Source organism: Loxodonta africana, chromosome 21 (genome assembly GCF_030014295.1).
Source record: "Loxodonta africana isolate mLoxAfr1 chromosome 21, mLoxAfr1.hap2, whole genome shotgun sequence".
In the NCBI taxonomy this organism is placed as follows: Eukaryota; Metazoa; Chordata; class Mammalia; order Proboscidea; family Elephantidae; genus Loxodonta; species Loxodonta africana.
The window spans coordinates 59,716,108-59,730,747 of record NC_087362.1 but is presented as its reverse complement, the minus strand read 5'-3'; the positions used below and the strand labels follow the sequence as shown (position 1 = coordinate 59,730,747).

At 48.2% G+C, this 14,640-nt stretch overlaps 2 protein-coding genes across 11 annotated transcripts in view; one reads left to right on the top strand and one right to left on the bottom strand.

The window, feature by feature from the left end:
• The window catches only part of CPNE2 (copine 2), a 57,416-nt gene extending 53,739 nt beyond the window's left edge, over nucleotides 1-3,677 (top strand). For all 6 annotated transcript variants that reach the window (XM_064273997.1, XM_064273996.1, XM_064273993.1 and 3 more), the window contains 2 exons: nucleotides 1,762-1,998; nucleotides 3,252-3,677. In XM_064273997.1, the coding sequence (XP_064130067.1) occupies nucleotides 1,762-1,998; nucleotides 3,252-3,359 (345 nt within the window). In that variant the 3' untranslated portion in view covers nucleotides 3,360-3,677. The remainder of the gene's footprint in view (nucleotides 1-1,761; nucleotides 1,999-3,251) is intronic.
• Nucleotides 3,678-10,389: 6,712 nt separating this feature from the next.
• PSME3IP1 (proteasome activator subunit 3 interacting protein 1) overlaps nucleotides 10,390-14,640 on the bottom strand; it is a 32,125-nt gene continuing 27,874 nt past the window's right edge. For all 5 annotated transcript variants that reach the window (XM_010596068.3, XM_010596071.3, XM_010596069.3 and 2 more), the window contains one exon: nucleotides 10,390-10,761. In XM_010596068.3, the coding sequence (XP_010594370.1) occupies nucleotides 10,544-10,761 (218 nt within the window). In that variant the 3' untranslated portion in view covers nucleotides 10,390-10,543. The remainder of the gene's footprint in view (nucleotides 10,762-14,640) is intronic.

Here is a 14,640-nt window from a genome sequence, read left to right as displayed (position 1 = left end):
GGTAAGGTGGAGGTGGGGTTAGGGGGTCACTTAATGGAAAGGGTGCTGGAAAGATGGTAGAACCTTGTGGGGGAACAAGGGTCTGGATGGGCTTGCAGGGGTTCCCCTCACCTCAGGGATGGGGGGCGGCAACAGCAGTCCTCCCCTGTGGGGATTCAGGCAGCCATCACCATGGCAACAGGTATCCCCAGCCAAGGGACTGGCCTCTTAAAGGCACAGAGCAGGAGCTAGACCACTGCTGCCTGGAGCTGGGGGTTAGGATGGCAAGGTCCATGCCTCCATGAAGCTCACCTGGCTCTTTCCCTCCAGTTTGTGCTCAGCGTACGGGTAAGGAAGCAAGGCATCCTGGGGGCCGAGCCCTCAGGGAGCAAATGGCCTTGCTGAATGAGAAAGTGGCCAAGTGCTGGCCTGGAGTCTGGCTGAGTGCTGCCCTCCTTAGCTTCATGGCCTCGGACTCGTCTGGGCCCCAATTTCCTCTTCTTGGAATGAAAAAGTCCAGACTCAACGACAAAAGCCCCAAACAGAGAATATTAGGACCACAAATAAACATATCCAAGTTTATTTTATGGATGAGGAAAATTGTGTTCCCCCAAAAGAAGCCAGAAGGTGCTAAGGATAGAGCTGAGTTAAAAGTTAGGTCTCAGCCACTTGGACCCTGGGGCCCTCCTCCCACAGGACCACGGAGTAGCTTTCCAGAACTTCATTCATCCCCGCCCCCCCACCTTCACAGTTTATACCATGCCCACATATCACCCACACCAACTATTCAGTATTTTTTTACTTAGATTTTGTAAAGGAAACTTTATATCCCGCTGCAAATGAAAAGTCAGCATCACCAGCCATAAATAGAGGGTAACGATAAAAATAAATACAACAAAAACTGTACAATGGTATTAAAGTCTAGCTAGAGACAGTTGTCTCCTGAAGCTGTGAGCTTCCTGCCTGCTGGCTTTGTTAGAAAGGAAGCTTAGCAAAAGTTACAGAGTCATTAACGACAAACTAGCACCAACTGGTATACAGTTCTTAGAACTGAGAGGACATTGCAAAACATACTGTTCCCGCTGTGACTTGATGGCTTTCAGTGCTGTCAGGTTTATGACCCCACATGGCTAGTTTACCTGCAGAGTCTGACACTTGCAGTCACACTGGTCTAGAGGGCCTGCTCTTAGCCCCTGCAAGGTGTCTCAGGTCACACTGGGTAGGGAGTAAACAGGGTCCCAGGCATTAATGCCCAGGTGCAGCAGAGAAGGGGAGGCTGGTATCTGGCAGCCAAGATGGTGTCTTCCTTCACCAGAAGTGGGCCTGATGGGATGCATCTTCTTTCACCAGTGGTGAGCCTGGCTGTCAGAGATTCAGCCAGTGATGAGTCGCTGCCACGAGTTAGGCATATCGTCTGTGAGATGGGTGCAGCAGCTCCCATTTTGCAGATGAAGAAATAGGCCCAGCGAGTTAAGGCAGTTGCCCAGAGTCCCGCAGTGCAGTGACTGGCAAAGCCAGGCCAAAGTCCTGGGCTTCCAGGGAAGGAGGAAGAGGCAGCGTGTGCTCCGAGCTGTGACCAGGGAAGTGTTCAGATGGATGCAAGGCCTGTGAGGGCAGAAGACCCAGGGAGCAGGCTGCCCAAGGAGGTGGCTGAGGTTTGGCTGCAGCAGGGGAAGAAGAGCCGCCTTCCTCGAGAGGTTTTAGAGGGATAGGGGAGGGAGGGAGAAGGGAGCCAGGGGCCTCGGGGCCCTGCTGAGTACCCATCTGACCTGCTCCCTGCAGCAGTACTTCATCCTCCTCATCATCACGGATGGTGTCATCAGCGACATGGAGGAGACGCGGCATGCCGTGGTGCAGGCTTCCAAGCTGCCCATGTCCATCATCATTGTGGGCGTGGGCAACGCCGACTTCGCGGCCATGGAGTTCCTGGACGGGGACAGCCACAGGCTGCGCTCCCACACGGGTGAGGAGGCAGCCCGTGATATCGTGCAGTTTGTGCCCTTTCGCGAGTTCCGCAACGTGAGTACCAGCCAGGATGGGCGGGGGCAGGGTCAAGGGGATGTTCATGGCTAGCACAGGGACAAGGAAAGACCCCACCCACCACAGCTGACAGTCAAGGATGGAAGTCTCAGGATTGTGTGGCCCACTCCTAGACTCTTCCACCCTCAGCTTCCCTGATCGTGTTCCCTGAGGCCCACTCTGTGCCAAGCGTGGGCCTGGCCTGTCCCCAGCGATGGTGTACAGGGAGGCCAGTATGACCATGTGAGCATTTGCTTCAACAAGCTGGTGGAACACTGGAGAGCAGAGCCCAGTCCAGCTTCCTGGGGTCCTTAAGGGTAACTAGGGGTTATCCACGTGGGGGAGAGCATTCCAGGCACCAGGAGGGGCGAGGCCAAGGGCCCAGAGGTGAGAGAGGCTTCTCTGGAGACCACACCACATCCAGCCTCCTCACTTTGCCCAGAGGGCCTCTGCGGGGGGACTGGTGGCCTCTGCAGGACATGGCTCTGGTCTTATGTCCAGTTGACCTAGGTCTGCCCACAAGGAAGGTGGGATGAATGGTTGCTGCCCTGGCACAGCCTCCCACGAGGAGCCCCAGAGGGTAGCACAGTTGCTCAGATGCCACCCCTGTACTGCCTGCCTGAACCTAACTTTTATGTGGTCAGAGGTGTGATCTTGGGCAAGTCTCTGACCTCGGGCCTTGGTTCCCTCAGCTGTCAGGGTTGCTCAGGGCCCCCCTGTGGCTCAAATCCTGGCAGCCAGTCCCAGTAAGAAGTAACCCCACTGTTCTGTACCCAGTGGTCCTTACAGCTATGCCCATGGCCCTCTGGGTGTGCCTCCTTCCTCTAGAGAATAAGGTTCCTGAGGACAAATGCTGCACACCGGTCACCCCATCATGCACGGGACATGTACCATGTAGCTCCGCATTGCCACGCATTTACACCGGGCTAGGAGGAGGTGCTCAGTAAATGTTTGCCAGATGAGTGGGTGGTGCAGCTGAAAAGCCTCCCACAGACAAATCCATCCTACAGTGTTACTCTCAGGCATCTCACGTGCTCATGCGAAGAGTTACACTTAACCGCAAGGAAAGCACTGCTAATGGTGGGGTTTCAGCAGGGACTGGGTTAGGGCTGCTGGTTTTGGACAGCCTGACCCTCAGCCCTGCTCTTGTCCTCCAAGGACACCTTCGGGAGCAGCGCTCTGGGCACAGTGCCCCTCCTGAGTTCCAATCATTAATCCTTCTCTCCCCTCTGCACCCCACGTCACCCCTGCAGGCGGCAAAAGAGACCTTGGCCAAAGCCGTGCTGGCGGAGCTGCCCCAACAGGTAGTGCAGTATTTCAATTATAAAAACCTGCCCCCCACCAACTCGGAGCTTCCCTGAGCGCCAGCCTGCGCCCAGCAGCAGCATGCCGCCTGAGCCACCCTCCCTCCCCAGGAACATGCACGCTCACCCTGCTTCCTCGTGGGTGGCCTTTTTTACCAATCGACGTTTTTATTTTTTACAACTGGACCTCCGCTCCCCCTCCCCCACATCCCCCCATCCTCTGTTGGAGTCACTGATGATGCTTCTGGGCCAGACTGGCTTCCTCTCTTCTCCCCGCCTGCCACTCTTAAGTATTGAATGTACTTTGTATAATTTTAGTGGAATTATTATTGTTATTAAAGAGAATAAAGTTTTTACAATCATAACTGGCTTTTTCCAAGTAACTAGCTGCAGACTCCGAAAGGCCGGCGTCCTTGGTGGATACGTTGTGTTGTAGCCTGCACCTCATGCCTGCTCTGGTTTTTTTTTATTACGTGACCATGTTCTGTTTGTTACACTCAGGGTAACAAAGGCGTTTCAGATGTCCTCCTCAGCAGGGACCTATTGGGGCTCACTGAGCTGGGAAGACTGGAAAAGGAAATGAAGCATGAAAACCCTTTTCCCCAAGCCAGCGTGTGAGGAAGATGTCATCACTTCTGCTTGGGGACATGCATTCCACAGTAACAGTAGAACCTGGCACACTGCACATGCCCACTGGAATGCACTGGCCCCCGCCGACATTTCTAAGTCTGGTCTCCTGGGCCCCTGCAGAGGCCACACCAGTGTTTCTGGGAGGCCCCACATGCTGACCCTGGGGGACTCAGGCCCGGATGACACCTCATGGTCCCCACTCTCTTCGTCTTGGTCCACGCTCTGTCCTATGCCACCCTAAAGGACAGCAGTTGCTACCACCATTTGCTCTTCCAGATCTTGTAGACATCTGGGTACTCCCTGTGCGGAAGCCTCTTTGGTCTTGGGATCGATCCTAAGCAGCGCTGCTGCTTTGGCCCTGCATCCCGAGTCCCTGCTGACAGCAGCCCATAGGTTTCTACTGCATCTCCCTCGCTGGATGCAGGCCCAGCATCATGAAACTGGCCAGAGGACCAACCTGAAACACCAGTGATCTTCCCGGTTCCCTCTTTCCTTCCATGGGACACCTCCTCTCCTTATCTACCTCCCACCTGGCATTCCAGTCAGCCCATTTGACTTACGTGTGACCAATAAGAACTGGCATTTACATGAAGAACTGTTTCTGGCACTGCATTAAGTGCTTCACATGCATGATCCTGATGAGCCCTCCCATGGCCCCTTATGACCATTCAGAGGTGAGAAAACAAGCACAGGGAAGCTCATCAAGTTAGAGGCACAGCCAGAATTCACATTCAGGTCTGGCCGACTCCAGAGTCCACACTTGTTCCACTGCATCCCTTGGCTTTGATCGAGCTGCTAATGGATTTGCCATTTCTTTCCACCGGAACTGGGAAGTCAGTTATCTCGACCTGCTCTCCCAGATCAGTACACCACTAGCCTGCTAGAACTGGGCAGCAAGCCGGGTAGGTCCAACCTGCGGGTGCATGGTGAGCTCAGGTGAGCTCAATGTTTATCTGGTGGGAGGGTCAAAATGAGGGACCTCTTCACCCTAAGCTTCCAATGCCTCTGCTGATTCTGTGGCCACCCAGAGTCAGAAGAAACATCTTCAGGGCCACCTTCCCCTCTGAGGAGAGGGATGCAGGATGGCCCTGATTTGTGGAGGGTCCTTCAGAAAAGCACAGCACACTGGCTGAGAGGCCAGCCTGGCAACATGGGTAAAACCCCAGGACTAGCACGACTGGCTCGTTTCCTCATGCCAAGCCCCTGCTCAGGCTGCAAGGCTGAGTATTAGTCAAAATGTTAGCACAAGACTGCTCAATTACCCTCAAGTTCTACAGTTCAAGTGAGTCTAGCTGGGTGTCATACCCAGGCAATTTTGTACTCACCCAGCACAGGAAAAACCTGTGAAGTTCTGATTCACTAAAAAAATCAAATCAAACCCATTGCCATCTAATCGATTCTACTCATAACAACCCTACAGTACAGAGTAGAACTGCCCAATAGGGTTTCCAAAGCTGTAGATCTTTACAGAAGCAGATTGCTACATCTTTCTCCTGAGGAGCAGTTAGTGGGTTCGAACTGCCGACCTTTTGGTTAGTGCTTTAACCACTGCGCCACCAGGGATCCTTTCTGATTCACTAACCAAAACCCCTTGCCATCGAGTCAGTTCCAACTCATAGCGACCCTACAGGACAGAGAACTACCCTGTACGGTTTCTAAGGAGTGGCTGGATTTGAACTGCCAACCTTTTGGTTAGCAGCCAAGCTCTTAACCACTTCGCCACCAGGGCTCCTAAAAGGCCGCTAAATAAAGGAGGAGCCTTCTCCCAGCCCCCGATTCCCTCCTTCGCCCTCAAAGGACTAAAAGGAAAAGCGAGGTGACCACTTCTCATGCAGACCTCTCCCTACCTCTCCCTTACAGATCCCTATGGGAGTAACTTTCCAGATGGATGAAACTGGGGAGAATGACATCTACTGGGCCATGTTAAGGCAGGGTCCCTACTTTGCATCGGGAGTCCATCCCAAATGCTTGCACTCTTTTGGACAGCCTACTTCAGGTGTGGTGGCCTTGGTCCCCAATTCCAGGCTTCACGTGGTCAACAGACCTAGCCTCTCTGTCCTGTCCCTCCTTGTCTGCCTGAGACTGACTGGTCGTTGGCCCTTTACTCCCAGCTGGCTTCAGTTCATAGAGGAAAGGAGTGTACACCTCAGGACCAATTCAGCTTTACCAGGGAGCTCTCTACTCTGAGAAGCTGATATTCGGCCATCTTTCTTTATGCCTGTTCACATCTGTTAAAGTTCAGAAGGGTACAGAGGTAAGAGACTGGCAGCCCCCTGAACTCCTGGCAAGGCCAAATCACCACTTGAAAAACAAAAGTCCACATCTAGAATATATTTGCTGCTGCTCCTTTTTTCTTGTAGATGGATGGCAGGCAGAAAAGTGAACTGGGAAATCTGACTAGAAAGATTCCTTCACCCTTGAATCCTGCCACTGTGGCCTGGGCACTGGTATTTGTTTTAGGAGTTTGATACCACACAAAGCCACTTGTAGCAGGAAGGGCTCAAATTCAAATTCTGGTTCTGTCACCTGGTTGTGCAACCTCTGGCAAGCCACTGAACCACTAGGAATTTTGGGTTGCTCCATCAAATGTAGAGAAGGGCTGCTTCCCAGGGCTTCTTTCAGAAGGAAACACAGCAAAGCCCACCAATACTCAGCAAATGGCCTAAACAGTGCCTGGCACTTACATAGCAGGCTCTCAGTAGACGCTGAATGAATGAAACAAATGGACATAAGGAATAAAGCTTGGGGAGGAGGGCTGTCTCTCTGGGTTTTTCTGCCTGTCTCGTCTGCAAAGCTCCGAGGCTGAAGTCACAGCCTGCCGGGTGTTGCTGTGAATCTAAACTCCCTCGCTCCCTAACCAGTGCTCCAGCAGGTAAGGGAGCAGAATGCCAGTGTCACTGTTATGAACATGGGACTGGTTTCTTGTGTTCAACCTGTGATTACAAAAGCACTGCCAAGACTGTAGCCTCCCACTGAGCAGAACTTGCATTCTGTGCTATTATGCGTAAGTGGACTGGGCACGCCAGGAAGTCAAGAAAATACCCCAGTCCGAATGATTGTGCGTTGCCACTGAGCAATCCTTTTTGTTTTTCTGGAGGGGCTTAAGACAACAGCTGAGCTACATACCCACCGTCAGGACACCGAGCCAAGGAACCGGGTGTGCCTAACCAATTAACATTTAGCTAAGCAGGAAGCATACAGCAGAAGCTGGTGGTTGGAGCCTTGACGACCAAATCTGACCCTTCATTATGTCACTATTCTAGCTGCAACTGAGGAATGCCAGCAGGATTCCATAAACCACCACTAACGGAAGCTCTGGACACCCTACCCAGAAATAGAGTGAGGCCTGATGCTTACTAATGAGCAGGGGTACCATTTACTAAGCTACCATTTACTGCCAGATACCATGCCAAGCACCTATAATCCAGATTATTTTTTTACCTAACTAGGAGGTCAATATTGTTATTCCTATTTACTGAGGAAGAAATTGAGACCCAGAGAGGTTAAAGACCTCGCTCAAGTGATACAGCTAGTAAACATCTGGCTCCAAGCTCATAACCACTGTGGTAGATCCATGGAAGATGGAACTGGGCTTAGTTCCAGGGGAGAAGCCAAGGCAGTGGGAAGGTCTTGGGAAAGCTTCTCTCTTGGGTGGAAAGGAGGTAGCAAGAAATTCTTAAGAGTTGGGGAGTCAAAGGAATAAGAACACAAGGTACTAGCCAAGGAGTACCTACTTAAGGGCTCCTCTCAGTTTAGAAAGTTCCAGGAAAAAAAGCTGAAGTGCCCCCACTCCCTGGACTTGGGGAGCCAGCTTCCTTTCCTTCTGGGTCCTAGAGTCGAGGGAAGGCACACATAAACAGGCAGCTAGTCACCCCCTTGGGTCCGGTCACATCAGCCTCTCTACTTTTAATAGATGGAAAAATGGATGCTTTGATGTCATGCTCCCTTTCTTCCTACCCCAGCAGATGACAGGGCCAAAGGGAGATGACTAGCAGGAAGTGGCTTGAAGTCACAGGTGACACAGGCTGGATAACCCACCCCGAGTAGAGTTGGCAATAGGACTCTTTACCCACTTGCTTTCCCTCTAGCATGGTTCCAGAGTTGTAAGAATACTACCACTCAAGATAATATAAGCAGGTTTAAAGAAACCCATCCCAGACTTTGTTTCTATCCTTTATTACCTAGTTATAAAATCCTAATTATTTATTAAGGCAGGAGTGCCACATTTTATGGTTTAAGGCAGTGTTTCCTTCTATGCCTGTTTTTCTAGTCTTTGGATTTGAACTACAAGGTCTACACTGGATGCTTTCCAAGGCTGCTTCCTCTCTTGGTCAGAGCAGATCCTGCTTTGCTATTAATGGTTTCTACAGAAACTGTGTCTCCCTTCCCGGACTCTATATTAATGGATACAGTAGGATACTACGGAATAATTACCAGTGATTTGCAATCTCTCCCAAGACACCAAGATCAGAAATCTCAGGCTGAAGAGTCTCAACCTCAATCTAGATGTTTTAGTAGATGGAGAGAGAGTTGGAAGCACAAGATTCAGTATAGGAAAAACAAGACCTTGTTCTCCAACAGGTTTATTAGCTTTCAAGTTAATGTATGTTTTTCATCCCTTGCAGCCCTTTGTCAACTTCTTCCAGCATCAATGGTGGCCACAAGGTATAGTAATGGCCTCTTAAAAGTCAAACCACATAACGATGATGACTTTGATTACTTGGTCTGCCTCCTGAAAGGATCTGCGGTTGCTTTGGTACGTGCTGTAATGACAGCACAATCACAGGAACAATGAGGCAGAGAAGCAGAAGGTGCCTACACAGTTTTACCTAAACACCTTGTTTGCTGGGCTGGAGCTGACACGCCTGGACTGCCAGTCAGGAACAATTAGCACAGAATAGTTCTGAAAAGGAGGAAGAATTCACAAGGCATCAGTTATGGGTGAAGGGAAGTCACCATCTGCCAGTGGGCAACAGAGTGTTACTGCATTGGAAGGGGAAATGGAGTAGGTTGGATGAGATCCAGGGGCCTCTCTGCCCACGTTAAAACTGCGTAGCTTCTCTGCCTGCCAGCATCACAGTGTCAACACATTCTGTGTGTGTCTCTCTCAGTCTCACACCCAAGGAGGTAGAAACAACTGACGTACAAACCAGGGAAAGAAAAGAATGGTACAGGTTCATTTTCCTGAAGGATGGGGAGTCTACAGATTTGTTTTTAAGTCTGTGCTTACCTCTGTCCTTGAGGCCTTCATGTCATCTCTCCCTCCTCCCTTACAATCGGAGGGGTAAGCCCCTGCATCCCTGTAACTAAAAGAGGTGGAGCAGTACCTCTGGGTCTCGCTGCTCATAGCCTCAGAGCTACCCTGCTCAAGAAGGGAACAGAGCAGTAGGGGCAGCAGATGAGAGCAGAGGGAAGGACTAGAGCAACACCTGTAGGCTTAGAATAGCTTCATCCATAGTTAAAAGCCCCAACCATAACACATACCAAACAGAGAAGGGCCTGGACAGAGTACAGAGGACAGTCGGAATATGCAAGTATCTCCCACTGGTTTGCGATATTAGGATTCCAAGAGCTGCCATAAATAAGTCATCTTGTCAACATTTCTACCATCAGTTCTGACTTCTGGCCATGATTAAATAAGGCCTATATTTTTCTCCTAATGTTTAGAGTCTTAAACTAAATTCTTTATTTAAAAAAACAAAACAATTTGTCAGGTGGAGAAAAGGTCTAAGTAGAGATGGAAGCTGACTTGTTACCAGTCCTTTATCAGCCCACATTAATGGGATCAGAGGGAGGGAGGAGGAGACAGGATGGCCTAAAGTGAGGAAAAATGTCACAATAAAGAATGAATGTTATGTGGCACCCCCCGCAGATGTAGGTCATCATCTTTATGCAAATACTGTGCACCTTCTACGTTTATTTGCCTACCATGCCCTCCACTCCATGATGGTATTTTTTTTTTTCTTTTTACAGCCACATGTAAAAAGACAATTGGCATAGTGGCGCTTATAAAAATACCTCCCGGGGAGAAGAGTGCAGCTGGCAAACAAAAGTAGAAGGTATTCATTATTTGTATGGTAGTTACACAACATCAAGAATTGGTTAGCTCCTGGGGAGTGCTCTATTTTATCACCTGGGTCAGTTCTTGCCCCCTACATGCTCCACAATGCCAGCGTAACCAAACAACGTGTTCATCTGTAGTAGAATGTTTAAATAACACCTGCCCGATAATGTCCCTTGTTTTTTTGTGCTGTCAGGAAAGAAAAAAAAACAGAAAGCAATAAAACCCAAACCCTTAGCAAGCCAGCTGGTGCCTCCACTTCCAGGGCATTTTTAGTGGCGTTTCTGCCAGGCCCTGCCCTCACCTGCCGTATCAATGAGGGAAGACGCGGCGGGACAGGTTTGGCCATCTGCACTGGAGTGGAAACAGAAACCAAGCACAAATCTGGGCTACAGGTGAATTCCGGCACATTTTTAGATTAGGTTAGAGATGTCATGGTATGAACGGGAAGCAGGCAAAGGAGTTTTTTTAAGGGAGGTAATGCCTGTAGGCAGAATAAACTGTCCAATCTACTCTTGGGGAGGAGTCCCCTGTGGCCAGGACAGAGGAGCTAGGGGGCCTCGAGGAAGGTGTTGGTTCTGAAGATGGAGGAGACGATCTTCCCTGTGGCGTTGATGGTGCCTTCGCTGTCTGAGCTGGACTCCGAGTCGCTGCTCCCAGAGTAGGCACCCAAGCCTGGGAGGATGCCAATACAGACAGCAGCGGAGGGACAGTGAATGGAGGGGCCACTCAGGGAAGTGCTTCCAAGAGACACACAAGGTGGGGCCTCTGCAAAAAAGGAGGAAGGATTTTTATATCATCACCCTTTCAGTGTGTATGGTATACTTACCATGTGCCAAGCCCTGTGCTAAAGCTTTTACCCACAGAAGCTTCACAACAACTCTATGCAGTCAATACTGTTGCCATCCTCATTTTACAGACTGGGAAACTGAGGGAGGAATTTAGGCTCCAGGAGGTGAAGAGGTAAACCAGGACTTAAACCAAAGTCAGCTACACTCTCTTACTTGCCATCATTTCTGAGACGAAGGACAAACTACCCTGGAGTGTAGCCTATCACAGTTGGACTTCTCTTACTCAAACAGTCATAGTATTACAGGGGAAACTCTTATCTAACCCCATGTCTTACCCACTCCCGAGCAGGAAACAGACACAGGGCGATAAGAGAGCTTCCACATGCTCAGCAGCAAGGATAAAGCCACATGACAAGCACCATTGTAATATTAACCATGCTACTCTATTCAATTCTCAGCACATTACACCATTCCAGACTTACTGGCCAGCATGTGAACTGGCACAGACACATTTTCAAGGCCAAATGTCAGCCACAGAAGTAACATTTTTTATTAAGAAAAGTTGCTTTCCCTGATGGGGGAGACGAGAATTTAGAAAGCAATTTAACACAACCTTTACCTTGTAGTTGTGTTCCTCTTTTACAACTGAGGACACCGAAGCCATAGTCAGATAACATGTTAAGACCATGTACAATGAAACCAAGTAGCTGGGGCTCTTTTCTTGCCAGGAAGCCCACAGTTACTCTACCACCCCAACAGCAGAAAGCCTCATCTAGAAAATGCAAGACTTAAAAATTAAGGAAAAGTTAACAACTCTACTCTGCCCCTTCTTCTTCCGTCTACATGTTTCCAGCCTCATTTAATCAGTACGACAACCTGATATATGGTAGGTATTATTCCCATTTTACTGACAAAGGAAGTTAAATCATTTGGCTACAGCTATAGCCCACTTACGGGCAGAAAATGTTAAAACTAAACTTTGATCAAAAATGAATGTACTAAAATGATACATAAGCGCACTGCAAGGGAAGGGCTGGAGTTCACACCTCACTGCCTCAGGCCAATAAGCCTATGACCTTCTAAGGTTCTGCCTTAGATTCACTAACACCTCACTTATCCGGGCACAACTAACTATGAAAAGAATACACAAGTGTATGAAGTGAAGAGTGAGCAAAAAATACCACGAAGAAGCTAAAAGAGAAAGCAAAAGGCTAGTACACAGAGTTCAGGAGCTCAGCAGAGCTGCTTGTCTTTACAGGACGTTCTAATAAAGGAGAAAGGAGCCGCTAAAGATAAAAAAAAAAAAACATTAAAACATGATAACAAGGCCACAAGAAAACAGAGGCAAATATTTCCAACAAATATCAAAAAAGCTAGTTTCTTTAGGATACAAAGAGTTCTTCCAAATCTGTTACCAACAACAAAAACAATAACTGAAAAGTGGACAGAAGACATGAACAGTTCATGGAAAAAGAAAGACAACTTTGAAAGCTAGGAGAATATGTCGCTGAGGGGTAGAGGGCAATTTGACAATTTGACAATGTCCTTCATATTTTAAATGATGTTCATCTGAGAATATTCACTGCAGCATTGTTTACAGTACCTCTGAAAAGCCTGGAAATAACCTAAATGCCTATTAATAGATGGCTGGTTAAATCACAGACAACTACTAAGCCATTAAGAATGAAGTATCTATGTATGCACTGATCCTGAATGAGCTCCCAAAGATTTTGCTAAGTGAAAAGGCTACCGGCAGAGCAGTGTGTGTAAGTTACAATTTGTGGAGAGGGAAAATGCCTATGTATATGCATGACAATATCTGAGAAAACAAAAAAGAAACTGGTAATAGTGGCTGCCTCTGGGGAAAGGAACTGAGTAGGTAGGGAACAAAGGAGACTTAACTTTTCACTCCACACTCTTCTGCTCCTTTTGAATTTTCTATCATATGCATATACTGCCTATTCAGACAATTAAAAAAAAAAGGCAAAATGCAGAAGTTGAAAAAGCATCCTGGGCCACTTAAATCAGGAAGGACAGCCCCATATAACTCCTATAGTCCCAATGGCATCCCTTAAGGTTGAGGCTGCCGAAGACTTGGCAATCGTAATGAGAGGGGTTCCTTGACTGTACTCACTACCTGTAAGCCCCTTGAAGGCAAGGGCCCTGCTTCTTCACCACTGCATCACCAGCACATGTGGCATAGCGCCTGGCACACATTTTCTCAATGTGTGAAAATATAGGAAAATGTGTAAAAGACATCTTACAGAGAGTTTCGTTACAAATGGCTAATTTGGGGGCAGGGAAATTTTGATGCTCTTTTAAAATTTGGTGTATAACATCAAACTTGATTACTTGAGCATTCATTATATTTGTAAGTGACATGTAGAAAGATACTTTCAGTACTGGCAAACTTTGGTTGTTTAAAAACATCGACAGCTTATAAGGGTATGGATCAGTTACTTAGAAAATTAATTTATGTGAAGGTATATCATTTTTTCAAGTCCTTCAAGGGTGAATTTCAGGACCTATCTTAGAAGAGAAGATTCAAGTCCAGAGTACCTACAGAGGACTAGGGCTGGCCTAGGAGAAGGAATGGAAGCCGGCCACAAAAATGCAAGCAAGCAATCTGGACCACTGTGGCATCAACAGACTTGAAGCCAAAAGACCAAAGCTCCCAATTATCTAGGAGGTTTCAAGAAAAGAGACTGCAATTCTGACAAATTTCATTCCAAAAGCAGTTAACTGCCCAAAGAACAAAATGGTGCCCTCTGATCTCACCCACTTGTCGAAGTTTCCTGCCAACTTCTGCATTTGTAGGACCACACTGTCATACCAAATTAACACTGAGAATTACTAATAAGAGAGAGTGTTCTTGAGATTCAGACAGATGCGTGACTTGGGAGTAGATGGGACCGACGTGTGCGTTCACAGGCTCTGCCCAGAGCTGGAGTCCAGAGCCTTCAGTGGGAGAAGGCTGAATTCCTATCAGAGCCACAGAACTATCTTCTGTGGGACAAGGGGACAATCTTTCCACTGCTGAGGGCAAGACTGATGCAAGCTTCAGGGGCATTATTCTTGTGGGGCTTTGCTTGCCCAGCTTCTGCTGCTAGAATGGAAGGGTAGGAGGAAGGGATTTAGAATGACAAAAAAGACTGCTCTGAAACATGAGTCTGTCTGAAGCAGTTCTGAGAAGCCACGTAATTTTCTTTCCACTGATTCATTCAAATCGTTCCTAAGATGGAAGTACCAGCTGGAAGGCTACTAATGGAAACACACATAAGATACCTTCAATACACACATACACACAAACACATACATACACATACACAGTATATACAGTTATGTACCACATAATGCCCATTCAGGCCATGTCGGACCACATATATATCCATGGTCCCGTAAGGTCATAAAACCCATTGCCCTCAAGTCGATTCCGACTCATAGCGAGCCTATAGAACAAAGTAGAACTGCCCATAGGGTTTCCAAGGAGTGGCGGATGGATTCAAACTGCTGACCTTTCGGTTAGCAGCCGTAGCTCTTAACCACTGCGCCACTGGGGAGAGCTCAGCTGCTAACCAAAAGATCGGCAGTTCGAATCCACCAGCTGTTCCTTGGAAACCCTATGAGGCAGTTCTACTCTGTCCTATAGAGTCGCTATGAGTCAGAATCAACTCGACGGCAACGGATTGTTTGGCCTTTTTTTTTTTTTAAGGTTATAATAGAGTTCAGAAATCCTGATCAGAGAATGAGACGCAGCTGACGTAACTGGATAGGACAGCTTCCCACATGCAACACGTGTATCTCATGTCTTTTATATACAAAGCAATTGTGCTTCCAGGTGTATAACGGTACAGTA